The following is a 26,959-nucleotide window of genomic DNA, read 5'->3' on the forward strand; positions in this document are numbered from 1 at the left end:
CGCAAGTAGGAACTTTGCCTGACCTGCTGTTAAGCGCAGGAGTTCTCCTAGAGCGGCAGCTGGAGTGCCTGATAGAGATCTGGTTGGCACGGACGATGACGCCAATCCTGATTCTTTTGAGAATGGTGAAATTCCTCCTGGACTAGAACCATATAGGACTATGATGCAGTTCTTTCATAGAGATGAAATGCCAGCTCTGATTTCCCAGACCTTGCAAATGCTGAGGGTTCTTGGGGCAGATTCCATGTCTAAGCCAAAGAGAAATCCCATTTTGGTTTCTTTGCATAAAACCTTTTGTTTTTTCCCTGTGATGGAGGTCATTCAAGAATTGATTGATCTTGAGTGGGGTGCCCCAGAGGCTAGTTTCAAAGGGGGTTGGATTTTGGAAGGCCTGTACCCTCTGGATCTATGGTAAGAGAGCGTTTACGTTTTCCGAAGGTAGATGCACTTGTGTGTGCAGTCTCCAAGCGGACCACTATTCCTGTGGAAAGACTTGATAGATGGTCATGATAAAAAGGATTGAAACTATACTTAAGCAAGCATTTGAAGCAGTGTCAATGACCTTGCAGATCGCTTCTTGTTGTTCCTTAGTGGCTCACTCTTGTTTGCTTCTCTCCCAGGAGGTCAATGTCTCTGGGATGAACTCCAGGGCAGTTATAGAACCAGCTGCTGCTTTCTTGGCGGATGCTGGCTGTGATTTGGTCCACACTTCAGCCAGAGGGGTGATTTCAATAATAGTAGTCAAGCATCAGTTATGGCTGACTAAATTGGATGGCTGATGCGACCTGCAAGGCTAACCTCACCAAATTGCCCTTTAAAGGCTCACTCTTATTTGGGAGCGAGTTGGAGAAATTGGCCAGTAAATGGGGCAAATCACCGGTTACTTGATTGCCAGAAGATAAACAGATGTCGCGCTTCTTTAACATGAGAGGTCGTGCTAGATGATCCAAGCATTTTCAACCCTATAGAGGAGCAGACTTTCAGAGGATGTGCAGGATCCAGGTAGTGGAATCCAGGTAGTGGAATCTCCCGTTCCTCCTAATGAAGGTTTGCCAACCCACCCCTGGGAAAAAGATATGGGGAACGCCTCCTTCTTTTATCAGAAGTGGATCGAAATCACATCAGCTCAATAGATCCTGGAGGTAATACAAAGATATGCAGTGGAGTTTTGCGGTGTTCCTAGGGACGTGTTCATGGAGTCTCCCTGTCACTCCCCGCAAAAGAAGCAGGCAGTGGAAGGTACATTGACAAGGCTCCTCAGTCTGTTCTTTTTGGAATTTTTGCAAGATGGCTTGAATAAAGGCTTGGCTCTCAATTCATTAAAGGTACAAAAAGTGGCTCTCGTCTGTTTCAGGGGTTAAGTAAGTGGTGGTTCCTTGTTGGCTAATCCTGATGTGGCCTGTTTCTTGAAAGGAGTGAAACATCTTTGTCCTCCTTGGCAGTGTCCGGTACCCTTACAGAGTCTTAATTTGGTGTTGGAATTTTTAGCGGGCCCTATGTTAAGGCCAATACGTATCCTGTCCTTGTGGTTACTGACTTTGAAAACAGTGGCAACTTTGTGGCAACTTGTTCTGCGCATAGAGTTTCTGAGCTGCAGGCCTTGTGTTGCTGGGTGCCATTCCTCCAGGTGACTGGGGGTGGTACAGCTGCGTACAGTTCCTTCTTATTTTACCAAAGGTGGTCACTGACTTTCACTTGAATCAATCTATCTCCCTTCCATCTCTGGACAGAGAGAGAGGGAGATGTAGAGGAGTATCATCTGTTGTGATCCTTGGATGTCAAGAGACATCTGAAGGTTACTAAGCCTTTATGGAAGGCCCATCTGAAGGTTACTAAGCCTTTATGGAAGACGGATCGCCTGTTTTTCCTTCATGGTAGTACTAGGCAGGGAGAGCTAGCCTCCCCAGGCCACAATAGCTTGCTGGATTAAGGAGGTAGTCATGGCTGCATACGTTGATGCTGGGAAGCAGTTACCTGGCCAGGACAGGACTCGTTCCACTAGGGCTCAGGCAGTGTCATGGGCGGAAGTGAAATTTTCTCCCGTTGACATTTGCAGAGCTGTGACGTGGTCCTCTTTACACACTTTTTCCAGGTATTATCATCTGGATGTGCAAACCTGGGAGGCTGCAGCCTTTGCACATGTGGTTTTCACTGGACCGCGGGCAGCCTTCCGCCCTGTTTGGGAATAGCTTGGGTACATCCCACTTTTTCTGGATTCATCTGACTGGATGCTAAGAAATGAAAAATTATTACTTGCCTGATAATTTTCTTTTCTTTAAGACAGACAGATGAATCCATCTTTTCTCCCTTGGCTGTGAATGATTGTATTGTGGTCCTCCTGCGTGTCCTTAGTTACAGGAATTACTGGTAAGGGTTAGTCCAGTCCCTACACTAGTGTTAATACATTCTTGCCTATTGGCTGTGTGTTGAAATGTTTATCTGTTTTTAATCGTTTTGTTAGTCTGTCCACAGTTGGCTTTTGAAGAGAATACTGGCCTGGCAGGCTGATTTCACTGCAGAGGTATATATACTGTGATGTCAATTTGCTTCATCTCCATCTGCTGGTAGAAATACATAACCCACTTGTTCTGGATTCAGCTGACTGTCCTAAAGAAAAGGAAATTATCAGGTAAATAGTAATTTCTCATTAGATGTCCGAGTATGGACCATAACACATCTAATTGTAAGGCATGTAGCAAGTTGACCCTGCAGGCTATAAACTACCATTAACATAAATTAATACGAACATCTTCACCTCTTCAAAACAGAAAGCTAACTTCTTCAGGTGAACCAGAACCACCCTATAATAGGAGGTCAGAGTCACCAAAGTTTCATTCTTAACCACTGAGGACAACAATTCTTTATCTGTAAAGGTAAGGAAAAGTCTTTCAACAGTCCACAGATATAATCATCAAGACCATAAGTTGGCACAAAAAGGGAAGTAAAGTTCTGTGCCACCAAACGAAGACACCATAGCGTGGAAAAAATTGGCTCCATTTTTTTCGGCACCAAAAATTATTGTGCAGAAGATCATGACACCAAAGATGGTGCCAAAATGTTTGGAGCCAAAAAGGTTTTCAATAGATTTGTCCTGTTTCCAGAATCAGATGAGGAGTCATTGACTTCTCCCCAAGTGCATTTAATCATGCATTTGTACAAAAAATATGGCATGAATTTGTCACAAAATATGACAGAAGTAAAAGCCTTCTTCACAAACAAGTCCAATTTTGGGAAAAATTACAAATGAATAAGTAAATCCATCATCCATTCTACTAATTCAAAATATATTAAAAGAAAAAGTCAGAATCTCCAATACAGGTTTTTGACTTTAGACTCAGATTCCAAAAGTCAGTCATCTTATGATTCTTTAACTGGAATACCAGGCTTTTCTGCCCTGGCTCTACTTTGAGCTAGAATCCCAAAGGAAGAAACTACCGCCAGATCCATATCCTGAGACTCCCAGTTGTAATCAACTTGAAGATATGTCATATTTTACATTTATCCAAAAAATAGATGGCTCTGTACCATTTACTTTACAGGAAAACCCTGACCTACTGGAAGATTTCCAAGAGGTTTTAAAATATATAAAGGCACCAAAGCAACCATGTGCTGTACCAGTACACAAAGCCCTTTTGGGGGGAAACACTCTTGCCACTCAACCTGTTGCGAGAAGATTTGACCTCAAATACAGGATTAAGGATTTCCCAGGACACAATAAAGATCAACTGCTACATAATTCAATCCCAGCTGGTAAAGAATATAGGCTTTTGAAGAATATTGATAAACTTTCTTCTCTATCAGCCATGTTGCAGAACAGAATATTGGCACATCATTTTCAGACAGTGCAATATTTATACATTTTTACAGAATCAAAATGGCAGCAATTTCTTTACCAACAGAAATTCAAACTATTGTTGAATCACCTCTCTGAAGCAGATGAATTCTCAAACATCTAACTAAATTGATTTATGATAACTAATACCTTATCCTGGTTCAGCTATTGCAATAGCAGCATGAAGATTGGCATGGCTTAAAGGTCTCTGGTTTAAGGGAAGATATTCATAACAAGTTGGCAGATGCCTCTTGTTCAGGAAATAGACAACTTATTTAGAGAGAAAGTGAAAGAAATGGTTATTAAAGACTAATGTTTAACATTAGAAGCCATAGCTTCAGCAACTTCTATTCCACCTTCTTCACAAAGAAAATACCAATATCAGGCATACAGAAAGCAGTATTACTATATTTGTGGGCGTTTTCACTTTGTGCTTACCAACGACAGTATTATCAAGACCTCCTACTTCAACAACAACAAACACAGGGCAGGCCTTATAACAGAGAGAGAACACAAATGAAACCAGCACAATAATCAGCTTAGCAATAAACAACAAAGATTTTCCAGTTGGGGTATAGACTGCAGCTCTTTCACCATAATTGGGCCTCTGTCACAATAGTCTGTTCAATTGATTTATATTCTGCTTTTTTTCTGGCACTTTAAAGCAATTACTTTCAGGTGCTGTAGGTATTTCCCTGTCCCCAGTAGGCCTATAATCTGTTTGTAGCCAAGCAAAGGATGGTGAAGTTACTTGCCCAAGGTCATAAGGAGCAGCAGCAGGATTTAAACCCATTGCTCTAACCACTAGGCTACTACTCCACTGTTGGGCTAGCTAGTTATTTATTTATTTGAATCTTTTCCATACCGTTGTTAAGAGGGATCCGTCACAATGGTTTACAATAGGGCATATAAAATAAGGATGCTGCAATATATTAATTTACACAGGTGCCATAATGATTCGGTACATAGTTTTTAAACAAAATAATTGGTTTGTGATACAATACTGTCCAGAATTTTCTCTCAGGTTTGAAAACAATGCTATCTTTAAAAGTGTCGTTTTATCTTATAGTGATGGGCGAGAAGATAAAGTAAAATAAGAATAAAAATACAGCCACACACATATTGATTGTATTGGTGTGTGTTGATGTTCATTTGTTTGTACCTCACACTTCGCCGGCTTCACTATTCCCCCTTCTCAATTTGATAAGCTTGCTTAAATAGCCAGGTTTTTAAGCTTTTTCTAAAGGTTTTGCTGTCTCTTTGTAACCTTAACTCCAATGGCATGGTGTTCCACAGGATGGGTCCTGCCAAGGATAGTACTCTCTCTCTTACTTGTGTTAGTCTTGCTGTTTTTATTGATGGAATAGTAAGGAGTGCTTTGTTAGCTGATTTCAGGTTTCTGTTTGGTACGTGTATGCGGAGGGATGTGTTAAGTCATTCCGCTTTTTCGTTATGTATTAATTTATATATGGTGCAAAGTATTTTGTATTGTATCCTTTGCTCAACGGGTAAGCAGTGTAACTCGGCTAGGGTTTCGGTGATGTGGTCTTTTTTAAATTTTTCCAATCAAAATTCTTGCAGCAGTGTTTTGTAAAATGTGTAGTGGTCTGAGTGATGTGTATGGTAGGCCTAGTAATAGGGCATTACAGTAGTCGGTGCTTGCAAAAATCAGTGCTTGTAGTACTGAACGAAAGTTGGTAGTCATTAGAAGTGGTTTGAGTCTTCTGAGAACCATGAGTTTAGTGTATCCTTCTCTCACTTTTAAGGATATATATTGTTTTAGGTTTAATTCTGTCGATTATAACTCCTAGGTTCCGTACTTTCTCTGCTAGTTCTATTTTTTGGTTGTTTTTGAGTGTGATAGTGTTTTGAATGATCTCAGTCTTTTTGCGTTCTAAATGTAGGAACTCTGTTTTTTCTATATTGATTACTAGCTCCATTTGGTTTAGTAATTGTTTTATGTGAACCGGCATGATGTTTCTGACGAATGCCGGTATATAAAAGCAGTTAAATAAATAAAATAAATAAATAAATGATATCAAGATACATATTAGCTATGTTTAGTGTTTTTTCAATAGTTTCATCTATGGGTAGTATTAGCTGAATATCATCAGCGTATATGTAGTGTGTTATGCCCAGACCGGCCAGTAGGTGGCATGGTAACAGGTAAATGTTAGAATGTAGCAGATAGAGCTGACCCCTGTGGCACTCCTGTTTGTAGGTGTATTTTCTCTGACATTCCGTCTTTGATTTGAACTTGGAAATATCTGTTACTTAGATATGATCTAAACCATTTGATAGTTATGTTACTTAGACCTATTTCCTCTAGTCTAGTTTCCTCTAGTTATCAACATCATTCTCAGAGGATACAAATTAAATTTTGAGAATCTTTCACCACCTTTAACATTATTTCCATATCAGATTCCTCTACAATTGTCATACTACAGCAAGGAATGGCATAAGCAATGGAACAAATCCCATTGAAAAAGGGACACAAGTTTTTTTTGTTCAAGGTACTTCCCAATTCCCAAAAAGACGGGAGGATCTTCAACCAATCTTAGATTTAAGGTATGTAAACAAATATCTCAAAAAGAGAAATTCAAGATGAATTCTTTATCAACCATCCAACCCCTCTTGGAGATCAGACTGGTTGACAACCTTGAACCTCAAGAATGCATATACACATTCCCATCCATTTGAAACACAGGCAGTATCTCAATTTACACTACAAGACAAACATTATCAGTACAAGGTGTTCTCCCTTTTGGCCTGTCAGCAGCCCCAAGAGTATTTACCAAATGCCTAGCAGTAGTGGCAGCCCATATAAGAAAGACAGTGTACTAGTTTTTCCTTAGACGATTAGTTAATCTCAAGGAGTTCAGTGGGAGAGGCAAAAATTTCAACAGTTTTCACAATTTACACTCTCCAGTCACTAGGATTTGCTCTTAACTACAAAAAAATCAGTCATTACACCATCTTGGGCAATTTGACAGCCACAGAATAATTGGTTCCTTTTGCAAGACTGCACATGAGTGCTTCAGTGGCACCTAAAATGAATTGGAATCAACATCTCCAACTTATTTCACATAAGCTTCTGGTACCTCTGTTTATAATTCTTAGCTTAGCTTGGCTGACCTGTATACAGTACTCGGGTTCCGAAACAATTAACACAAGTAACGAGCTCTTGCTTACTCCCAAGGCTTCAAACAAAAACTTTCCCTTTGAACTACTAAACCTGTTTGTAGTTCAGCTCCTTCATGAATGGTGTATGAGGATTCTTCTGATGAGGCCACTTCTGACCTATCATATATGAAGCTAGCTGAATACTTTCACAATCAAAATGATTTTTTCAATCATGTCCAAATTCTTCTCAGCTAAATAATATATTAGTTATGGAGGCTGAGCATAGATGTATAGCAAATTATGTGACATCAAAATCTTCACTTACAAGTAGTTTACCATCTTTCCTTGTGGAGAGTTGACTGAATTTAGAAATCCCATAGTTGTAGAATTCAAAAAACATTGTCCTCTCTGAATATTACTAGTTGCCATCTTGATCCTTTACTGTCAAGATCAGTTAGAGCTAGTATGGATGCTTTCTCCAGGTTAACACCATAATGGCAGAAGGGAACATCCCTAGATTTTAAAGAAAGCAATAGTTACCGTACTCTATAAAAAGAATTGAATTTAGACCCTAAGAAAACTGAACATTACCACCTGTTGTCAAACACCCTCAGCTTAGGAAAAACGGTTGGAAAAACTGTATTGCCAATTCAACAAATTCTTAGAAGGTGCACAGCTTTTTTCATCTTTCATGCTGAGTTTAGAAGGAGATGTGGGACAGAATTGCATACACTGACAAATGAGGTCAGGAAGTATTTCAACATGGGCAATGGCACTATCTTCTAGTCTTGTACCTGTCCACTGTCTTTAACACATTGGATCAATATAGTCTACTACTTTGGCTCAGATCCTTTGGCATCAGAGAAGTCCATTACCTGCTATTAAGTTCACTTAGAGAATAGCCACTGCCATTAGCAATGGTAACATGGAATAGACTTAGTTTTTGGGTACTTGCCAGGTTCTTATGGCCTGGATTGGCCACTGTTGGAAACAGGATGCTGGGCTTGATGGACCCTTGATCTGACCCAGTATGGCATTTTCTTATGTTCTTATTAGGGATTTGAGTTATGTTATTAATAGGACTTATTCTGAAAGATGGATTGAGTGCTCTTCTTCCAGATTTTTTACCTGTGAAGTAACACAGGGCTCAGTATTGTCCTTTGTTTTATTTAAAGCTATATGTGGCCACTAATAGAGGTGATTCAGGGCCACTTTATGGCTTGTCATCTCTTCGCTGATGATATACTCTATATCAATATTAATGGAAATCATACTAACGCAGTGGGAAGATTAAATACCCACCGACGGATAGTAGCTGAATGACAGGTTATAATTGAATCCAGCAAAATCAGAGCTACGTTGAGTAATATAAGGAACAAAGCTCACTTGTTTGCCTCAAATCTCAGACATGGAGCTAAAGTGTAAAATACTGGTCCGTAGCGTGGGTGTTTGGGTGTCCATAGTGTGGGTGTTTGGGTGTCCGTAGCTTGGGTGTTTGGGTGGATTCCCTATTGAAAATTGCCGAGTATATTGGCAATTAGAAGCACCTTTGTCTGTTTACGCAAGGTCAGGCAGTTGTACCCTTATCTGATAAAAACTGACCTGCACTTATGATTGATTACACTGTTTTGAGTAGTATCAGATACTGTAAATCGTAATTAGAACTGTTAAACTCTTCATTTGCTCCAAAATATGGCCACTAGGATTTTAGTGGAAGAGAGAGCCCATGATCATGTTACTGGTTATCTTTGCATTTATATATGCCTCTTCAAAATAGCTTGAAGCAATTTCCTGAAAATAAAATATCTGTACAATACAGCAAGCCCATACAATAACCATTCGAACCCCCATAAGTCCAAAAACCCCACCCAACTCAATTTTCCCTTTTACTCAACCAAATCCCAGAAATAATAAACTTTTATCACTTGACCAATATCAGTTATCCAATATAGTCAGCCTCCGCTGTAAGCTTTAGCAGCCAGTTTTTGGTTTCTTAATGGAAACTATAATCATTTTGAAGTCTCGGTGCTAACAGCCTTTTGTTCCATAAAGTGAGTACCAATGCTGAGAAGACGCAGTTCCTAGTTCTTTGTAACCCAAACTTCTTTACAATCAATAGAGGAGGAATATTTTTGTGTTTATTTCAAACTCCTTGCTGGAACATACGGTCTCAGAGCACTCATCAGTCTTATTGCCTGACTTGAAGAGTCTACATTGGCTACCTGTTCTTTGGAAAATTGGTTACAAATTATCATCAATTATGTTTAAAGTATTACACTCAGGAGCTCTGGTATATTTAATTGAATTGCACGCACACATTATATGCCAACAAGAGCTCTGGTATTGAACCATGATTATTTTTTGTGACTTGAAATAACCTAGAGATTGAGGGGCTGACTCTGTGATGATGTTGGATTGTTATAAGGAAATAGCTTTATTTATAATATCTTAAAAGAACACCTTTCAAGAAATGGAAAAGGGATCCGAATGAAGAAAACAGGAAACTGCATAAGCACTGTCAAGTCAGTTGCAATGCATTGATAATAAAAACAATGAGAGAAGTTGAAAAGAAGCTTGATGTGGAAGCAAAAACTCATAAAAAATTTTTCAGATACATGTGAGATAAAAAAAAACAAAAACCCTGCGAGGGAGTCAGTTGGACCATTAGATAATCAAAGGATAAAAGGGGCACTTATGGATGAAAAAGCCATAGCAGAAAGACTAAATGAATTCTTTTCTTCGATATTGACTGAGGAAGATGTAAGAGCTATACTCATCAAAGAATAACGATCAAAGAAGCCAAAAACCTCGCAAATTAATTTACCCAGAAACTACTTATTAATGTTTGACCTTCATAATAGGCATCTTCGTATGGTGCTCAGACCTTTATTACTCTGCCTTGTATATAATCATCGGTCAATAAGTGAAATATATCTTTTTTTTATTATTATTTTGTATATGCTTTTTTGTCCAAATACCAAAATCCCAATGTGGTTAGAGTTTAAACTTAGCTTGAAATTCGACGCCGTCAATTTATTCAAATTTTATAGGAATGCCAAAAAAGCCCGACATGGGTCCAAGTTTCGAACGTGATTCGTTCTTTTCCAAGGGCGTAATCAGCGTCTACAAAAATAGTAGCAAAATGCAATATTGAGCCAAAATCTTTTAGCAAAGTAATTCCTCTCAAGCTTATCACGCATTCCGAAATACTGCACTTTAACTCTCAAAGCAAGAGACTAACATGCCAACATTGTGTAATCTGCTTGGTGAGCTGGAATGAAACAAACTTGATAACAGAGTAACTTGCTTTGAGAGTTAAAGTGCAGTATTTCAGAATGTGTGATAACCTTGAGAGGAATTACTTTGCTAAAAGATTTTGGCTTAATATTGCATTTTGCTACTAATTTTGTAGATGCTGATTATGCCCTTTAAAAAGAACGAATCATGTTCGAAACATGGACCCATGTCGGGCTTTTTTGGCATTCTTATAAAATTTGAATGAATTGACGGCGTTGAATTTCAAGCTAAGTTTAAATTCCAAACACATTGGGATTTTGGTATTTGGACAAAAAAGCACATACAAAATAATCTCTCTTTTATTTTATTTTTTTTATTATTTCGCTTATTGACTGATGATTATATACAAGGCAGAGTAATAAGGTCTGAGCACCATACGAGGATGCCTATTATGAAGGTCAAACATTATTAAGAGTAGCGTCTGGGTAAATTAACTTGCGAGGTTTTTGGCTTCTTTGATCGTTATTCTTTGATGTATACCACAAACTCATAAATTCTACTCATAGCAGGCATAGGTGGCAGTTATCAGAGAGCTATACCCATGCCAGAAATGATATTCAAAGTTGATGATTCAGAGGAACTGAAACCTGAAAGATGTACTAGGCAAATTGACAAACTAAAGAATTACAAATCACCTGGATTAGATGCTATACATTCCAGAGTGCTGAAAGAACTAAGAAATGAAATTGTGGACCTGCTATTGGAAATTTGTAAGCTATCAGTAACATTGTCTACAATACCTGCAGACTGGAGGGTTGCCAATGTAATGCCAATTTTTAAAAAGGGATCAAGGGGGTGATCCAGGAAACTACAGACCAGTAAGTCTGACGTCTGTGCCAGGAAAAATAGTAGAAATTATCATACAGACCAAACTGATAAACATATAGATTGACTTTGTCTATGTGGATTTAGCCTATGTGGATTTAGCCAAGGTGGATTTAGCCAAGGGAAGTCTTGCTTTACAAATTTGCTACATTTTGGGGTAGATTTTCAAAAACTGCGAATAGGCGTACTTTTGTTGGCACTCCAGGCGCAAACAAAAGTACGCTGGATTTCAGTAGATACGCGCGTAGCCGCTGAAATCCGGGATCGGCGCGCGCAAGGCTATCTATTTCGTATAGCCGGCGCGCGCCAAGCCGCGCAGCCTACCCCCGTTCCCTCCGAGGCAGCTCCGAAATCGGAGCGGCCTCGGAGGGAACTTTCTTTTGCCCTCCCCTCACCTTCCCCTCTCTTCCCCTACCTAACCCACCCGCCCGGCCCTGTCTAAACCCCCCCCCTAACCTTTGTTGGGGGATTTACGCCTCCCGGAGGGAGAAGTAAATCCCCGCGCGCCAGCGGGCCGCTAGCGCGCCGGGACGCGATCTGGGGGCGGGTCCGGAGGGCGCGGCCACGCCCCCGGGCCCGCTCCCGACACGCCCCGAAAACGCTGCGCGGTTCGGGCCCGCCCCCAACACGCCCCCTCCGAAAACCCTGGGACTTACGCGAGTCCCAGCGCGCAGGGCCCTGCTCGCCTAAATCCGCCCGGATTTGGGCGGATTTAGGCGAGCAGGGCTCTTCAAATCCGCCCCTTTTTGTGTGTGTATAATTAAACGTGAATAAAGGTGAGCTGGGTTGATATAGTGTATCAGGATTTCCAAAAAGCATTTGACAAAAGTCCTACATGAGAGTTGATTTAGGAAACTAAAATGTCATGGAATAGGGGGCAGTGTTCTAGTGTGGATTGTAAATTATTATTATTTTTTAAATTTTCTATTCATTTTACAAACTGTATCAAGTATTACTTGAAAGGAAATACATGTATTTTGAAACATTTTCAATTTAAGAAAAGGAAAATATTACACTTGCAAATAGTAACATGTATAGATAAATATCCCTAATCTCCTGGGAAATACATACTTAAAATTACAAAGTTACAAATCATACAACAAACCCACAATAAAGATCCAAGATTTACCCAACCCAAAGAACTGATACATTACTAAGGTAAATTGGCTACTAATGGGATACAGCATAATATAGTGAAAGGTCTATAGTTTACAGCAGTTGGGAGAAGCTATAAGCTTCTCCAACTGCTAGTCTAAGCTATCAGTTGGAGAAGAGCTAAATGGGGTTTTCTTTTTATTAGCTGAGTGGGCTGGTAAAATAAATATGAAACCCCCTGGTGTTTAATCAAACAATTACACGGAAATTAAAAAAAAACAAACAAACCCTAAATCAATCACTTTAGGCTTCAACATAAGAAACTGTTGTCTTCTTTTCTGTGTTTGCCTTGACAAATCAGGAAAAATTGTATCTTGTGATTCAGAAACAGCTCTGATCGATGCAAAAAGTACCGTTTAAAGACCCATTCCCTATCGGCTTCAAGCAGAAAAGTAACCACCAGCATTGATGACATGGCTAGGCTGATCCAAAACTGCGGAAATGTCCAATTTAGGAGATTCTCTTGAAGTTAATACTTAAAAGTTATTGGTATCCACTTGACCTTTCTTCATAGGGGGATATAATATGCCTTTGAAATTATTATAGAAATGATGGCAGAAGAAGACCAAACGACCCATCCAGTCTGCCCAGCAAGCTTCGCACTTTTTTCTTTTTTTCTCATACTTATCTGTTTCTCTTGGCTCTTAGTAACCTTTTGGTTCTATTTCCCTTCCATCCCCACCATTAATATAGAGAGCAGCGTTGGAACTGCATCTAAGTGAAATATCTAGCTTAATTAGTTAGGGGTAGTAACCGCTGCAATAAGCAAGCTACACCCATGCTTATTGACTTTGTAATTCAGTCCTTGTTGGTTGTTGTCTGTATATAGATCCATTTTTCTTCATTCCCCCTGCCGTTGAAGCAGTGAGCTAAGCTGGATATGCGTTGAAAGTGAAGTATCGGGCTTAATTTGATTTGGGGTAGTAACCGCCATAACAAGCAAGCTACTCCCCGCTTTTTTGTGAATGCAAATCCTTTTTTCCACATTTCCTCTTGCCGTTGAAGCTTAGAGCAATGTTGGAGTCGCATTAACCATGTGTATGTTTATTGAATAAGGGTATTATCTCCAGGTAGTAGCTGTCATTCCCTCGAGCCACCCACTCTTTGTTCACGTCCTCTAGACTTTATGGATCCACAGTGTTTATCCCAATTCTCTTTGAAGTCCTTCACAGTTCTGGTCTTCACCACTTCCTCCGGAAGGGCATTCCAGGCATCCACCACCCTCTCCGTGAAGAAATACTTCCTGACATTGGTTCTGAGTCTTCCTCCCTGGAGCTTCAAATTGTGACCTCTGGTTCTGTTGATTTTTTTCTGACGGAAAAGATTTGTCATTGTCTTTGGATCATTAAAACCTTTCAAGTACCTGAAAGTCTGTATCATATCACCTCTACTCCTCCTTTCCTCCAGGGTGTACATATTTAGATTCTTCAATCTCTCCTCATAAGTCATTTGATGAAGACCCTCCACCTTTTTGGTCGCCCTTCTCTGGACCGCCTCCATCTTGTCTCTGTCTCTTTGGAGATACGGTCTCCAGAACTGAACACAGTACTCCAGGTGAGGCCTCACCAAGGACCTGTACAAGGGGATAATCACTTCCCTTTTCTTACTCAATATTCCTCTCTCTATGCAGCCCAGCTTTCTTCTGGCTTTAGCTATTGCCTTGTCACATTGTTTCACCAACTTCAGATCATTAGACACTATCACCCCAAGGTCTCTCTCCTGCTCCGTGCACATCAGCCTTTCTCCCCCCCCATCGAATTCAGTTCATTCGGATTTCCACTCCCCATATGCATGACTCTGCACTTCTTGGCATTGAATCTCAGCTGCCATATTTTCGACCACTCTTCTAGCTTCCTTAAATCCCATCTTATTCTCTCCACTCCTTCCGGCGTGTTCACTCTGTTGCAGATCTTAGTGTCATCCGCAAAAAGACAAACCTTACCTTCTAGTTAATTCTCCATGTATTCAACTTTTTAGATTGAAGAATTTGATTTTCTTTTATCAGTTCCTGTTGAACATTTATAGTGCTCTCCATTTTAACCTCAAGGGTATGGTATTGTTGTTTGCTTCCAACTATTCCCTGTTCAACTATCTCTAAACGGTTATCCAACTCTTTCATAGTATTTGTAATGTTAAACACTTGAGTTGTAATATTTAAATTCAGAACTTGAATCACCTCCCATTTCATCTCAAGGGAAAATATTTGAGGTCTTACCAACCCGTGATAGAAAACAGGTAAATGCTCAACCAGGCTCTTCTTTTCCTGCTGCAGTTCTACTCCAGCTGTATCTTCTCCTGTTACCCGGCAAGTTTGAAAATGTGTTGAGGTTCCTTCCCCTACAAGCGCGGGTTCCGGCAGAGTTTCCCGCGAGGCACATATATATCTCTGGTGCCTCCGTCTCTCCTCGTGATTGGCAGGTTCATCTCAGCGCAGGATTTGCAGGAGGAGACCTCTCCTCCGGTGATAGAGATGTTAATAGTTCAAGGCCATGCTCAGGCTCATCTTCCCCCCGAGCTGCGGCCAGCGAACGTGCTACCGGAGTGCCTGCTTCCCGGTGGATTGTAAATTTGATTAAAATATAGAAAAAATGGTAAATTTTCTCATTGGAGAAAGGTGACTAGTAGAGTGCCTCAGGGATCTGTTCTGGGACAGCTGCATTTTAATATATTTATAAATTACTTGGAAATGTGAACAAGCAAGGTGATCAAATTTGCCGACAACACAAAATTATTCAAAGTTGTTAAGTCACAAGAGTATTGTGAGAAATTTCAAGAGGGCATTGCAAAACTGGGAGACTGGACATGCAAATGGCAAATTAAATTTAATGTGGGCAAATGCATAGTGATGCACTTGGGGGAAGAATAACCCAAATTATGGGTACACAATGCAAGGTTCCACATTAAAAGTCACCACTCAGGAAAAGACTCTAGATGTCATCGTTGAAAATAGTTGAAATATTATGCTCAGTGTGCAGCAGCAGCAGCCAAGAAAGCAAATAGAATGCTAGGGATTATTAGGAAAAGAACTGAGAATAAAACAGAGAATATCATAACACCTCAGTATAGCTATATGGTGCAACCTCAACTTGAATATTGTGTGCAGTTCTGGTCACCATATTTCAAAAAAAGATATAGGAGAACTAGAAAAGGTACATAGAAGGGTGATCAAAATGATAAAGGGGTTGGAACAAGAGGTTAGGACTCTTCAGCTTGGAGAGGAGACGACTGAGAGGGAGATATGATAGAAGTCTATAAAATGAGTAGAATAGATTGAGTAAATGTTAATCAGTTATTTATTCGCTCACAAAGTACAAAGACCAGGGGATGCACAATGAAGTTACTAATAAGAGAAAATATTTTTTTACTCAATGCACAGTTAAGCTCTGGAATTCATTGCCAGATGATGTGATGAAAGCTATTAGTGTAGTTGATTTTAAAAAAGGTTTGGACAAGTTCCTGGAGGAAAAGTCCATTAACCATTAAGATAGAGTTGCAGAAACCCACTGCTTAGTCTTGGGATAAGCTGCTTGAACCCTTGGGATCCTGCCAAGTACTTGTAACCTGGATTGGCCACTATTTGGTCTGACCCAGTATGGCAAGTCTTCCGTTCTTTTGTTTTATACCTTACGTGAAATTGGAAAGAATGGAGGGGAGAGAGTTGTGTATTATTTAGTATGTTTTATTCTATTTTTCTTTTGTTTAATATTTAGGGATCTTTGTTTTTAGTTTCCCCTGGAATTTATCAGAGTATTTATAATAAACAAAATCAGCAGAAATAAAAGGTTTATTCCACTGATGTTCTCCTGTTTTTGTTCATTTTAGTAAACTCTAATAAAAAAAAATTTAAATAAAAACTGAAAATGATGGTCTTTATTAATATTGTATTTGGATTTTTGTTATGAATTATTGAATTTGCTACATAAGGAATTTGTTTCTTTTAACTGCTATATAGTTTGTACAAGAAAGCAGACTATGAAATCCAAGGAAATAAACATATACCATATATTTGGCCATTATCAAGTGGAGAAGTAGCTTCCACTTGATTACAGCAGTGAGCTGCTAACCAGGGAAGCTAGGGTTCAAATCCCATTGCCATTTCTTGTGACTTTGGGCAAGTCACTTCATCCTCCATTGTCTCAGATACAAACTCAGATTTGTGAGCTCTCAGGGGACAGGGTCCTGAATGTAATCTGTTTTAAAGTAGTTGAAAGGTGTGATTATAAATAACCAATAACTAACTTGGTGGGTATAGGATATAATAGTTTTTGCATAAAGATAGTGGTAGTCCAGTGGAGTGTACTGATTAAGGAAATTACTGTTTAATTTACAATTATGGTATCCTACATTTTTAGAAAAAGAGGCTTAAATGGATATAATGAAGGTAGTCAGAAAAATGAGTGGTGATTGTCTTTTTGTCTGTTAGTTACACCTGCAAATAAAGTGTCTGCTTTTGGTGGGCTGGCAGGAAACAAATTTCAGAACTCCTCTCCAGCACGTAAGAATCCCACAGGAGTGTCAAGCCCTCAGTCTGGGTAAGTTTATTTTAAAATGGAAATTACATTTTGATTTGACATACAACTTATTCAGTTTCCTTTTCTTTCATAACCCAGTTAGTTTTAAAATGTAGAAGTTGTACACAACAACCAAAAGCTTTGTAGTTGAATTCTGCTTGCATCCATATTACACTTGTATTTCTTTACATTAGCTATTATGGCAGTTGAAATGAGCAATTTGCCATTCCCCAATTGCTTTCCTGAGGAAATTCAGGATGGAAGTACTTCGTTACATCCTAATCACCAGAGAAAAGCATTGTTTTATTGCCATTCTTGATTTTGAACTTATATAGGGGCCCATGCAATAAGCTGCGTGTAAAACTGTGCATCCAAAGTGGGTGCCCGTTTTTAACATGCACATAGCCACATTTCCTGGGTGCCCTCATTAATATGTAAATGAGCTAGTGTACTTAAAAAGGATGCTGCCTTCTGTGGTTCTTCCTACTTAGTATCACGACGATATTAGGTAGGAGAAACCACGAAAGGCAGTATTTTGGGCTTTTTTGGGGAGGCTTGGAGCATGTGAAGACTTAACGCCAGCTCCCTGGCTGGCATTAAGTTTTGCATGCTCCATGTTAAAACGTGTGTCGGGCGCACGATGATTTTTTGCATTGAGGGTAATGGCTAACAGTCTAATCTACATGCTATTTACATATGATGAGCGCTATTAGTTGCACACTGGTTTGGATGCGTGTTTGGGACACGCTAATTCCATTATTGCATCGGGAGTTATTCTAGCGAGTCCAAAACACGCGTTGAGCTGTACACTAGGCTAAACACACTGTATTGCATCAGCTCCACAGAGGGGAAGATGATCATCTACAGATGGCGAGCTTCTGCTAGTGTTGTAGTGCTGTCATAGTTTTGGTTTGCCTTTACATTGTAAGAATTTCAGTTCTCTATGAATCTGATTACAGTTCAGGTGCTAAAAAAAAACCCCAAAAAACTAATAATACTACCCTTAACATAAGGCTTCGAAGGTTACTTGCAAGGGGTGGCAGTTACTACCAGAAGAAACTTGCTGGGCAGACTGGATGGACTATTTGGTTGTTTTCTTCCGTCATTAATATGTTACTTCTTGTTAATCAAGAAAATGAAAAAATAAGTGATGTAAAAAAATTTCCATTTCCCTATCTTAAAGCTAAATGAACATAATTTTAATTGTTAATGTATCTTTACCCGTTTCAGATTACTGATTGAAATTAAATCTTTAAGATTTAATAGAACTGTCCTCCTGCCAACTTATGTTGTAGATGTTAACTAATCACTTTTTTAAACAGTTTTACAAAAAAAAAAAAGTACCTTGTATTTTGAATCTTTAAAACTGATCCTGTTAACTCTAATCTCTCTTCTCCTACACTGTATATTTTATGAAATAGTGTTTTGGCTGCATCATAATATGACCCTTTCTCTTTGTCCTAACTCTCAAAACATTCATTCTCTTCTCCTTCCACCTTCAGTACTGCAGATGCCTTCTCAGTATCTCTATCTCTCTTGCTCTTCTCCTCCATCTCTTCCATAATCATTGCATAATATTGGGTCCCTGATTATTTTCCAGATCCACCCTTTTGATATGATTTCTCTCACTGGAAGCTTTCATGAACTCCTGAAACTCTGCAAAATCTCTCCACATTCTTCAAACTTTGAAAGCCCTACATTTTGCTACTTTATAATACATTTGCTGACATTCTCTTTGGCTGGCATTCTGTTTTTCATTTTTCCATGCTCTCTTTTGTTATCTGCAATTTCCCCTCCATGGCAGGGGTGGCCAACTTCAGTCCTAAAGAGTCACAAACAAACTTGGTTTCAGGATATCCACAATGAATATGCATGCAAAAGATTTGTTTCCATTGCCTCCATTGTATGCAAATGTCATGCATATTCATAGTGGATATCCTGAAAACCTGGCCTATTTGCATCCATGCTTTATGGTCTCCCTGCTTGCTCTCATGCTCTCTAGTTTAATGGTTTTCAGCCCATGCTTTGGGACATTCCTGGTCAGTCATTTTTTCTGGGTTGTAATGCTGAGGACTGGGTTGAAAACCACTGCTCTAGTTTACCCCACTCTGCCTGCTATGCTCACCTTCTCTACCTTCAGTTTCTTTGACAAATTGCATTTCTTCTGTGAAGTTTTGCTATGAGCTCTCCAGTTTGTGTGCTTTTTGTGGCCTTTTTCCATGATCTGTACATTGCTGCCTGCATATGTTCTCCTTTGCTTCTCCTAAACATACGTTTTTTTCAGTAGGGAAGAAATATTTACAGTGCTTTTTGCACATTTTTCACATTCTACTGTCTAAAAATTCTAAACCAAAATGCATTAAAGCAGCAGTTTTTCACTGATCTACACCACATACTCTTCCCTTTCATGGTGAAAAAAACAGAAATATTCCAAAAGAAATTAAGAATAAACAAGTCTTGATCACCTAAGCTTTCATGCTCCTTGACGCAATATTTGATGGATGCACTTTTGCAGTAATGAGTCGTTTAGGATATGTTTGTCATCTTTGCACAGTGAGATGGTGCAAAATTTACCCATTCTTCTTGGCAGAAGAACTCGAGCTCTTTCAGCTTGACTGGGATCGTCTGTGGACTACAGTCTTCAAGTCTTGCCACAAATTTTCTATTCAGTTTGGTTCTGAGCTTTGATTGGAACATTCATTTTATTTTTGCCATTCCATTATTGCTTTTGCTTTGTGCTTGGGATCATTGTATTGCTGAAGGATGAATTTTCTCACCAGCCCCAAGTTTATGGTAGATTGGAACAGGTTTTCCTCCAGGACCTGCTTGTACTTTGCACCATCCATCTTTCCTTTGATCTTCACTATCCTCCCTGTTCCCTCTGATGCTAAGTATCCCCAAAACGGAGTTACATGCATAACTGGGCCGTTCTAGAATGCCTATGCCCTGCCCCTTTTCTGCCCCCTTATTTTTGACCCAAGGATACTTTGCGGATTTTTAAAATCCATGTTGCTTGCATGTGGCCCACATACACACGTATATGAGCATTTGTGCACGAGGAATGCTTTTAAAATCTACCTCATAGTGTTTATAACTGCTAAGTAAAGTAACTAGGCAATGTCAATACTTACAGGTCGATCCAGTAAGGCCGCGGTAGAAACAGTGCGGCAGTGTCAGGCGCACCCTTCCTCCCCGCATCCACAGTTCTCTTCACTAACTCCCCGATACTCTCCTCTAATCGCATGCAAATGCATGCCGCGGCTTTAAAGCGGTAGGGAAGGGTTATGGCCGCGTAACCCATTTTACTGTATAGGCGCTTAATACAGCGCCTATACAGTAACCAGGGTGCGACGGTACCTGTCATTTCAAATGTCATTTCAAATGGCATTTGGAATGACAGGAACCAGGAAGTGTAAAAAAACACGAAAAGTCTTTGTTGCTTCGTCGCTGTGTCTCTCCTCCCGGAGCAGGGCGCGAAAGCAGCCTTGCTCCGGGAGGAGGTGAGGCACAGCGGCGAAGACAGACGGGAGAGGAGAAAAAGCAGAGCCGAGCAAAGCAAAAGCGTGCAGCAAGCCGGCGAAATAGACCTGCGAGCAGAGGCAATAGCAGCGGTTCGGTAAGCCTGGCACCCTCCTTGATGTAGTACGTCCCGGATGCCCCCCCCTCCCCAGCGCGCCCGCCACTACCCCTTTCATCAGCTGCATCCACTGCGACCCGGCAGCCCCGTGAGGCCTACAAAAAAAAAAAAAAAAATCCCCGGCTCCCGCGCCCCCGCACTGGCCCGCCGACTCTACCCCCCCGATCGGGCAAGGAGGCGGCGGCGACGAAAACCAAAGCAATTTTTTTTTTTTTCAAAAAGCAACATCACACATTGCATAAAATAATTTCTCCAGCCTTAAAGCGACTTACTTTTGGGATCTGTCAAGTAAGTCGCAAAAGTAACTTACTTTTCTGAAGCCATCACGATCGTAGCTCAAGACGAAGATGGCCGCCTGCACGGGAGAAAGCGTGCAATTGGCCGCTGAAGACGTGAGGTCACGTCTTCAGCGGCCAATTGCACGCTTTCCCCGTGCAGGCGGCCATCTTCGTCTTCGTCCGGAGGAGCTAAGATCATGTTCCTGATGGCTTCAGAAAAGTAAGTTACTTTTGCGACTTACTTTTGGGATCTTGACAGATCCCAAAAGTAAGTCGCTTTAAGGCTGGAGAAATTATTTTATGCAATGTGTGATGTTGCTTTTTGAAAAAAAAAAAAATTGCTTTGGTTTTCGTCGCCGCCGCCTATCTGCCCGATCGGGAGGAGGGGGGGGGGTAGAGTCGGCGGGCCAGTGCGGGGGCGCGGGAGCCGGGGATTTTTTTTTTTTTGTAGGCCTCACGGGACTGCCGGGTCGCAGTTGATGCAGCTGATGAAAGGGGTAGTGGCGGGCGCGCTGTGGGGGGGGGGCATCCGGGACGTACTACATCAAGGAGGGTGCAAGGCTTACCGAACCGCTGCTTTTGCCTCTGCTCGCAGGTCTATTTCGCCGGCTTGCTGCACGCTTTCGCTTTGCTCGGCTCTGCTTTTTCTCCTCTCCCGTCTGTCTTCGCCGCTGTGCCTCACCTCCTCCGGGTCGCAGTGGTAGCATGGCGCTGTGAGGGGGGCGAAAGGGTATATACCCATGAACGGATTTGAGTGGGAGCGCTCTGTGAAGCGGGACATGCCCGTGAGGGGCATAATGGGTGGATGCAGCTGATGAAAGGGGTAGTGGCGGGCGCGCTGGGGGGGGGGGGGGGTCATCCGGGACGTACTACATCAAGGAAGGTGCCAGGCTTATTGTTTTATTGTTTTTGAGTATCTTAAGCGGTGTCGATGGATTTGTTACAAGACTCACAGTCCTAACTCCTACTAGGGGGAGGCGGTAAACTAACAGGTTAAGGCCGCGGCAAAACAGCGCGTTCCTAAGGAGATAATATCAGCGCCCGTTACAGTATCGGAGGGGAATAGCTAATTCCTTCATTATACAGCTTTTTCGTTCATTTACATGCTGGGTGCGGAAAGGGTTAGGTGTTTATTTTAGGAAGCGCTAAGGACGCGTGAAACTGGAGACTGTATGGCTGGATGGCCTTACTCGTCTGTATTGTGCGCTCCCAGCACGTTACAGACGGGCAATCTTTAACTGCACGTTACTGGATCGACCTGTTAGTGATGGGATTTTAGAATATCTTTAGTGTCTTATTGTTTACTAAGGTTTTTTTTTTCTGCAGTGCCTTGACACAAAAAAAACCCAAAGGTAATTACTTTGAATAATGTGAATTCTAAAAACATTTTGCAAACTGAATTAGGTGTGGTCTATTGTCTGGCACCCTATTTAATTGGTCTGGCAGTAGCAATCTCTAGTCCTCACATCGAATCCCTCTCCTCTGTAGGTAAGAAGTAGATCTCAATCAGAGAAACTACGCTTTTCAGCTTTTGTGCAGGAAATGGTACTCATTCTCACCAGCAGCAGAGCTCAGTTTCACCCGAGGAACAATAGAAGCTCTGGAACCCCATTGAGCAATCCTGTCAAAACTGAGGATGGCTTTTTGAGTGGTTCTATGTGACATAGCCAGAATCCTAATTTCCATGTCAGAGAATCTACTTGTTGGAGAAAAGATGAAGTTTTATGTTAATGATTGGCCACTAGTAACTTCAGAGTAGATCCTCCAAAATTATTGAGAATCTTGCCAAATTGTTCTTTTAAGGGTACCAGTAATTGCCAGAAATGGTGTTCTCATCCCTCTTATAGACCAAGGTGGTTGAGTTTGTACCACAGCATGGGAGAGAACAGGGGTTCTACTCAAGTATTTTCTTGCACCCAAGAAAACTGGCCAGTACTTGCCCCATCCTTGTCAAAAGGGCCTTGAACTGATTTTTCTAGAAAGAGAAATTCATGACTGTTTACCTGGGCACCATTTTTTTTCTCATAAACTAAAGGAGCTGGCTATGTTATGTGGATGCAAAGGATTCATATAACCATATAGAGAGAAATTCCCTGACAAGCAGTCATGAATCAACTATAACGCATAGCTGATTTCAACCAGTAGCAGCAACATTGACCCAACTCTTAGAACTTTGTAATTCTCTTACTGAACATGTATGGGGTTTCCTGTTAGTGCACACTGCCTCATGAGCCCTTTAGTCTTTCTTGATCCAAGCGACTGCATGGATGTTTCACAGTTTCCCCCTCAAATTTTTTCACCTTGTTGGTTACCTCGAATTCGCATTATTATTATTGCTGCCCTGTGGAGTGTACCTTTTGTGTAAGACCTCGAAGCCTAGACGTGAAGGCGGCAGTGGAGCCACTCCTTTTCCCAGCGTGAGGCATCTTCGGACTCTGTACCACAAGAAGCCAAGGTGGTATTTGAATTCCTTTCTCTCCTGCAAATCAGGAAGGCTCCCCTACACCTCTGTGGTACTGGCTTCTGGATCCGGCACAGGTCAGGAACTGAGTGAGGCATGGAAGACTATGCCGAATAAGGCACCAAGAAGAGCACCAAAATGGTGTTGGGGATCCTTTCTAGGGCTATCTTTGGCACTGAGGAAGAAACTGACATCATTGATGTGGGGTCTCGGTTGGGGCAAACCCTATCTTGACACCGAGAGGGGTGGCAGCTTCCTTGGTGTAGGTAAAGTCATTTTTTCTGGCATGGAAGTTCCCTATTGCACCAAGCCATTTGTTCTACCCAGGCTTGGTGCCAGCCTGAAAACCATTGTGGAGCGTATTGGGGCACTCCAGGATGCAGTCCACTCTCTCAGTAATGGATACTAAGACAACATCAGTCTCGCTGGACCAGAGCACCTCGATGCAAGGACAGGCATCCTTCAACCATGGAAAGTAGGGCCTTGTGAGAAGTGTGGCCCTCCCTGTGCCTGGTACCAGTCAGTGGAACACAGTGCAGCCAATGCAAAGTGAGTTAGAAACCATCATTTTTGCAGTTAAAAACTACTGTACCTCCGAACTGTATTATTTCTTTCACCATTTTCAAGAAGTTATTACATTCTGTATACAAATTTTATTATAGCCATGTAAAAATCCACTTTGTGGGCTATACACTAACCTATATTTGCCTCTGATTATTTGTCTTATATTTTACATCAGCCATCTAGAGAGCTCAGGTCCAGAAACTAATCAGTTTTTTGAAAGTTGTGAGCTCGATTTGATCATATTTAGTTTATTTTCAGTCCCATGTTTGTTTCAGAAATTAAATTCTCCCAGAGTTTCTTTATGATCTTTCTAATGGTGCCTCTGCCAAATAAAGCATCTCTACACTGCTGTAAGCCACTATGTGAACTTGCTCCATTTTCTACTTAGTTTTTTAATATGCTCAGTCAAAAACTACATTTTCTCATCTGGTATGTTTTCCTGTTCATATTGTCAGACAACTATCAGCCTGTTGGAATTAGGTTATGAGCTTGGAGAATACATTTTGAGTTCAACAGGTAATTCACTAACCTAGGAACTTTTAAAGCATTCCTTTTCATTAAGCAACTTTAAGCAGTATATAAGATGGTTTATATTTGAAAATAAAATTCTTATCTCTAAAACAGAATCATATACTAATTTGACTTTTACATGTCTTAGTTTTGTATTCCTATGTAACCTACAATTATCTCAATATCTTTCCATCTGATTATATCTCTTATTTCTGAGCCATTCCTTCATATCTTTGCTTTGGAGTTCAAACTTGTATAACAGGGCATTATATAAAATATGAGAGGATCTAGCACTTGTGTGGTCTCACGTTAGGGTTCAGACCTGTGGAAATGGATCGAGCAGATGGTGTAGTGGACTCAAGACCTTGGAGGCAGGAGGGTTAGAGGATTTTTCTTGACTTGGACCTGGGAAAATCATCCACTTGGTCTCCTGTCTATGAACCTTCCCCTCACTGTCTCGGTTGCATGTGCTGGTATTCAATGTACACCCCAAATTAGGTCCACACCAATATATATTCCAAACAATTAAACTTGTATTACTGGGTGACCAGCTTAGAAAATATGTACAAGATATAATAGATGATAGTAAGAGTACTGAGTTAATCACACTTCTCAGCCTTTCATAGCCAAGTTACAGCTTTAGAGAGAGCACATAAATAAACAAAAACCTCAAGAAAATTATTCTAGACTGTCAACAAAACACTACAATACTCCTCACTCCTATTCCTTTAGAAATGCAATATTTGGATTTCTTCCTATATTTTCAATCTTAGACTGACAATATTGCAACCCAGCATTGACCAGAGTACATTAACCTCTTCTCAATAGTCATCAGAGTCCATTTCATTATGTTCTCACTCATGGGCAACAGAGTACCACCTCTCCTTAGGTCCAGTATTTCTTTTTTTCTATTTTTTTTTTAAACTACAGTTTTACAATTATACAAAGCAAAAGAACAAGCTTGTACATGGGAAACAGGAATCGCAAAAGGAAAAAATCAAACAATGCAATAATGTAAAAACATAAACATACATATATAGATCCCTATTCCACCTCAGGACACCAAGCAAAGAAGCAGAAAAATCAAGGAGAAATTACATAAGCAATTAGGAAAACAGCATAGCATGGAAGGAACAACTAAATACTACATAGATCAGCACAAGACTTAACCTAGGAGCTGAAGAATTTATCAGTGGCTTTTTGCAGTCTAAGACAGACTTAAATTGTTCAGGCACAAAAAAAAATCAATATTATATTAACTTCAGATTTACATGGCTAGCACAACTTAATAGAAACTCCTAGAGCAATAGCTTGTGCCTCAAGGCATGAAAACCTCTCCTTCTTTCCTGAGTTATTTTAGCTATATCAGGAAGTATTCTTGCAACTTGACCATGAAAGAGAGTTCAAATTACTAAAATATTCATAACAATACTGAGATATTGCTCTGTTACAAAGGAAACAATTAGAGTACAATGTTAAATAACTTCCAAGCCAAAATTTTCAAAAACATTTGTTAGATTAAATATATCTGATGAGGCCTGGTTGGTTTGACCTTATAAAAAAAAATTGGGATAAGCCAACATAGTCAAAAAATATACTTTGTTAATAGAGGGAACTTGGTCAGATATAATATGTAGCACTTCCAGGTCCAATAACTCTATCTTGGGCAGTATACAAGGACTTCCCTGGCATCCTCGATATACATCGTGTTTAAACTTCCTCTCCATCCCTTGGTCCTCCACTGACTGTGGGGCCAAATTCCTCTTCACCACCACCTCCTTTGAGTTCTAGGTTGGGCCCCTGGTGTTTCTTCACGAAAGGAAGCACTTCATCCTCATGCCTTTCCCCTTGAGAGCCCTCTCCCCAGGCTTACCAATGTTACTGGCAGCTCCTTCCATTCTCCACATTTCAAAAATTGAGCCATACCCCTATGAAACACCTCCCAGAAGATGATCTTCACAGCCCTCTTAAAGAAACCACATCATAATAATTCCAAAGATAACTCTATCCAGAAAGTTCCCCATAGAATAACATATAACAGGTTCTGTAACCGTTTTCTGTGGCAGCTAGTAGGTACTGCGTACATAATTTTCAAAATAAGAAATCCTTGGGCTCTCCATCCAAAATCTGTTTTCAAGCCATACTCTAGTGACATTGGGCCCATTTCGGGGGCCCGTTACACTTGTTTCATTGAATGGTTGTGGCAAAACTTAGTTTAAACAAAAAATATGCTCATAAATTACTCAAAATTAGTTTTGGGTGTGACTTGATGGCTGTGGCGGGGGAAGGATCCTACTATTTTTATAGCTGCTCTGTCACCACTTCCAATTTGGCTTAGGTCAGTAGTGATAAGTCGTTACCATCTGGAAGTCATTTGTTTCCCTATGGTGTGAGTTGATGACCTCAGACTTGTCACAGTGGACTGGGGTCTGTATCATTTAAAATAAACCTTGCAATTTACTAACAGTAATGTCCGTACTGTCAGTCTTAGCAGGGAGCCTGTTAAGGAAGTTTTAATGATGAAATGTTGGGGTACTTAATGTATGTACCCGTGTGATTTAAGCCCAATTGGAGAATGGAATAATGGGTAATGTATACTTATGGACCACGTAGTACACATTCACTCTGGAACCTTTCACACACTCTGGCACAGATTCTATGAATCTGAGATAATATATAAAATGTAATTTATTGATGGTAAACATGCATAATTAATTTTATTTTTAAAGTTAAGTTCAATTTTCAATTCCTCATACAATATTATAT

General features: G+C 40.4%; 1 protein-coding gene across 5 annotated transcripts in view; it reads left to right on the forward strand.

Moving 5' to 3' along the window:
* The window catches only part of ZC2HC1A (zinc finger C2HC-type containing 1A), a 223,613-nt gene that overhangs the window by 107,457 nt on the left and 89,197 nt on the right, over positions 1-26,959 (forward strand). For 3 of the 5 annotated variants that reach the window (XM_029591511.1, XM_029591515.1, XM_029591513.1), the window contains exon 7: positions 16,656-16,764. In XM_029591511.1, the coding sequence (XP_029447371.1) occupies positions 16,656-16,764 (109 nt within the window). The remainder of the gene's footprint in view (positions 1-16,655; positions 16,765-26,959) is intronic. The other 2 variants (XM_029591512.1, XM_029591514.1) reach the window with 1 other exon arrangement.

The sequence above is a fragment of the Rhinatrema bivittatum genome, chromosome 2, assembly GCF_901001135.1.
Source record: "Rhinatrema bivittatum chromosome 2, aRhiBiv1.1, whole genome shotgun sequence".
Lineage (NCBI taxonomy): Eukaryota > Metazoa > Chordata > Amphibia > Gymnophiona > Rhinatrematidae > Rhinatrema > Rhinatrema bivittatum.